The sequence below is a fragment of the Austrofundulus limnaeus genome, unplaced genomic scaffold (genome assembly GCF_001266775.1).
Source record: "Austrofundulus limnaeus strain Quisiro unplaced genomic scaffold, Austrofundulus_limnaeus-1.0 Scaffold9, whole genome shotgun sequence".
Lineage (NCBI taxonomy): Eukaryota > Metazoa > Chordata > Actinopteri > Cyprinodontiformes > Rivulidae > Austrofundulus > Austrofundulus limnaeus.
This window is the reverse complement of record NW_013952411.1, coordinates 1,910,608-1,914,524: the sequence shown is the minus strand read 5'-3', so window position 1 is coordinate 1,914,524 and position 3,917 is coordinate 1,910,608. Positions and strand designations below refer to the sequence as shown.

General features: G+C 40.1%; 1 protein-coding gene across 5 annotated transcripts in view; it reads right to left on the bottom strand.

Annotated features, from left to right (window-relative positions):
• Positions 1-3,917, bottom strand: part of lrp2a (low density lipoprotein receptor-related protein 2a) — a 50,105-nt gene that overhangs the window by 32,082 nt on the left and 14,106 nt on the right. For all 5 annotated transcript variants that reach the window (XM_014001463.1, XM_014001465.1, XM_014001468.1 and 2 more), the window contains 8 exons: positions 3,541-3,747; positions 3,204-3,406; positions 2,899-3,039; positions 2,573-2,776; positions 2,001-2,193; positions 1,214-1,339; positions 882-1,012; positions 569-706 (listed from right to left, as the gene is read on the bottom strand). In XM_014001463.1, the coding sequence (XP_013856917.1) occupies positions 569-706; positions 882-1,012; positions 1,214-1,339; positions 2,001-2,193; positions 2,573-2,776; positions 2,899-3,039; positions 3,204-3,406; positions 3,541-3,747 (1,343 nt within the window). The remainder of the gene's footprint in view (positions 1-568; positions 707-881; positions 1,013-1,213; positions 1,340-2,000; positions 2,194-2,572; positions 2,777-2,898; positions 3,040-3,203; positions 3,407-3,540; positions 3,748-3,917) is intronic.

The window sequence follows — 3,917 nt, the reverse complement described above, 5'->3', positions numbered from 1 at the left end:
TATATATGCTGATAAGCCTGAGTGGTCTGTTGACTGACCTTTATATGTATTCAAATAATTGTTATGGGCAGGTTACAATATAAAAATGTTTGTTATAATCATGTCTTGTGATTATTTGACAGGAGATTTACTCTTAAACTGTAAGTGTATTTAATTTAGTTATGCTACGAATGATAGTTTAGTTATGATGTAAATACAATAAAAATTAAACCAAGATTTAGAATAATTATCATTTTGATCCATACATTGGTAATGTCTGACTGGGCCTCGTGCCACTTTATGTTCAACAAATTGGGCCCCGAGGTCAAAAAGGTTAAGAACCCCTGCTCTAAAGTATTCATTAGAGTGAATGAGTGTGAATGTTTTCTTGTCCCTATACAGCCTTGCAACCTGTCCAGGGTGTACGCCTGCCTTTTCCGCACCACTACTGCCAGAAATAGACACCAGCTTCATGCAACCCAGAAAGGAAAAGCGTGAAAAGAAAATGAAAGGATGAATGACAGATAAGTGTGAGCTGCAGCCGTTCATGAGTGGTAAAGTCAAAGGAACTCTGAATGAAGGTACTGACCGATCTGAGAGTTGGAGTTGAAAGACTTGACATGCATGATGTGGCTGATTCCTCTCCGGATAATGACCAGTGCCCCGCCGTCAGTCTTACGCACACGCACAATGCCGCCCAGGCGCCAGTCAGTGAAATACGCATAGCCTTCATGTGAGAGAAGTAATAAAAACGTTATCTCTCATCGCCTCCTCAGAACTGCAATTGCTCTTTCGGCATGGCCATGATCAAACAGGAAAAACAGACCAGTCAGCACTTCTTTTTAGAATAAATGACCCAGAACTGCCTATTGAGAAGCTTTATTGTAAAATACAAGATTTACCTTCAAAGATGGTGAGGCCAAATGGATGGGAGATCTGGGTTATTCGATCCAAAGTCAGCCTGTTTTGTCCATGAAAATTGCTGTGCTCAATTTTGTCAAAGAATGCATCCACCCAGTAGAGACGCATTGAGCTGAGCGGAAAGCAAGAAGAACACAAGAATAGGAGATCAATGCAAGCATAGTAGAGATCTATTTCCAAAAAAAAGTAATTCCTATAAAAGGAACAATTTGTGGCTAAAATAGAGTAAAATCTTTAGCAAACTGATGAGACAGTAAATGTTTATTGGAGGAACTATTATGCTGGACACTTGGATGTGAGACATTTGGCTCACCTCCAGTCAATGGCTAAGCCATTTGGCCAGCCAAGAGTAGTGTTGACAATAGACACAGCATGTGACCCGTCGCCCCAAGCCCTCATAATCTTCGCAGGCCGGTACCAATCAGTCCAAAAAATATACCTGAAAAAGCAAAGCGAAGACGAAGGCTCAATGGTATCAATCATTCCAGTATGTCCTTGAATGCTGCCAAACATTTACCTGATTTGTATTCTAGTTTACTTTGGAAACACTCACAATGTAGGATTTTTCCATTTAAGCCAACTTCTTAGTGCTAACTACAATACTGCCCTTCATACTGAGCTAATCTCAGCTGTTGGAAACAGAGACCTTATGACTTTGAGACAACAGGAAATAACAGCTTGCTCTAAAAAATAATTAATTTTATCAGGGGGAGCTTTTTATGGGGGAATTTATATTTGGGTAACTACGTTACTGAACATATGAGGGATTTTAAATTGATTAAACAGGAAAAATAAATGATCTTATTGAATAAAGTTGAATAAATTTAAATTGAAATTAGACCTACATGTGAGTTAAACCAGTTTAAAAACATTTTAGGCAGCATCCTACATAAATTCCCTCCTTCTTCCTTACGTAATTTCTCTCTGGGATCAATAAAGTATTTTTGAATTGAACTGAATTGAATCAGCTTAATGCAAACCAATAATGTACATTTTTTTTTGTCTTGTTTCATAACTAAAACCTGTATTACAAAACCTTCTTGAACATGTAGTGACAGTAACAAAATTCTCACAGTTCTTTGGTGATAGCACTAATTTACCCAATTAGAGGGTGCACCACAATGGCCCTTGGGTTGTTCAGGTTACGTATAATGGCCCTCCTGGATTTATCAGCAAGCCTCATGACAGATATGCTCCTGTATCGAGGGTCAGTCCAGTACAGGTTTTTTGAAATCCAGTCGTAAGCCAGGTCCTCCACTCCGTCCACTCTGTTGGCTGCCAGGATCTCCCTGCCTGTACAGATCAAAGCCGTCAGAGCACCGTTTGACTTGGAGATGAAAGAGGAATACATTTGAATAAATAGGCTGTCAGCTTGCATTTTCCTCTTGTGAACCGGACAGACAAAAACTAGAGCAACTCCAAAACCAACACTCCCATTCAGAGCAGAGGTTTCATTTTATGGAGGCTACTTCCACTGCTATGGTGGCAGCTCAGAAATCAAAGATCAAAAAATGCTTGGTAAAACACTATAAATTATTTTTACTAGCTATCCATGCACATTTGCCTTGCTTTGCTACCAGCTGGCCCCATCATTCACGCTCTAAACTCCTTGTAAGCTTGTACAAATAGTATATTCAGCGTAATGTTGACCCTTCTATTAAAAGACATTCACCTGTTCCATCCACTTTCTGTTTGTAGATTATATCTTTTGCTGTGTCTGAGAAGAAGATGCTGTCATCCTCAGCGCTAAAATCCACTCCGACAAAATAGGAGGGCGATCCAGTGACGGGCAGGATGATGTCCTCCTGAGAGGAGAGGTTAAAGGGGATTCCTCTCACAGCCAACTGGCTGGAGAACAACAGAAACTGCCTCACAGCTGTGCCAAAGAATTTAGAAATAAAGATTAAAAAATATCCAGTTGTGCCCAACAACTTCAAAACATGAAAAAAGATAGCAAACAACAACTTTCCTTTGTTTAACAGGGAAACCTTCACTTACCCATACATCGTTTGCCATCACTTTGTATATCATAACCCATGCGACATTTGCAGCGGTATCCGAGGCCTCCATTATCACTCCTGTGGCTTAAAACACAAATTTGCTCACATCCACCTCTGTCTGAACCGCAGGGGTTTGGCACTGGAGGCATAAAAAATGATCTAAGTTATTAGAAATTACATGAATGTTTAAATGATCTACTTTAAAAACTGCAGTTACAAACTCCAGACAAAKTTCTGCTATTTTGTTACAAATTTCATAAAAGAATTGTGTGTTGAATCTGGAGGACTCAATGATGGGCTTACCCTGTGGCTGTTTCAGCTGGTGTATCACTGCCACTCCATGTGGCGTCTGAGATGTTGAGTAAATCACCTGAGGATGGCTGTCAGTGAACTTGTTTGCTTTTATCACAGCCATCTTGGTCCAGTCCGTGAAATAGACATTGTGCTCAAACAAACTGATGCTAAATGGGTGTGGGACCAAAGCACCTCCATGGACAACAGTTTTTCTGTTTGACAAAGTCATGACAATGAATATGATCAAAGCTTTTAGCATGTGTCTTCCATAGAGTTCGGGAAAATGAGAATTTATTTCAAACATTTTAGGATGCAAAACTGTAGGAGGATAAAACCAGAAACTTACCTATGCAGACCATCGTAAGTTGCAGTTTCAATGTAGTCGTAGCGACTGTCAACCCAGTAGAGGCGCTTGGCCTCTATATCAAGGGTGATGCCAGCAGGCCAGCCTAGTTTACTGCCAATAATCCCATAGCGGTTGGTTCCATCCATGAAGGCCCGTTCAAGGCCTGGTTGTCCATTTGCTGCTTCCCAGTCTGAGAAGAACATATACCTGTGAGAAGAGAAGAACAGGTTAAATTATAAGGTTAGACTACAGCGGGGTAACAAAACGTACTGTAGATCTAAACCTAAGAGAATATGTATGTCCAAGAGAAAGGGATCCTTAAAGTAAGGATCCCTTTCTCTTGGACATATTCTCTTAGGTTTAGACCTATATATATA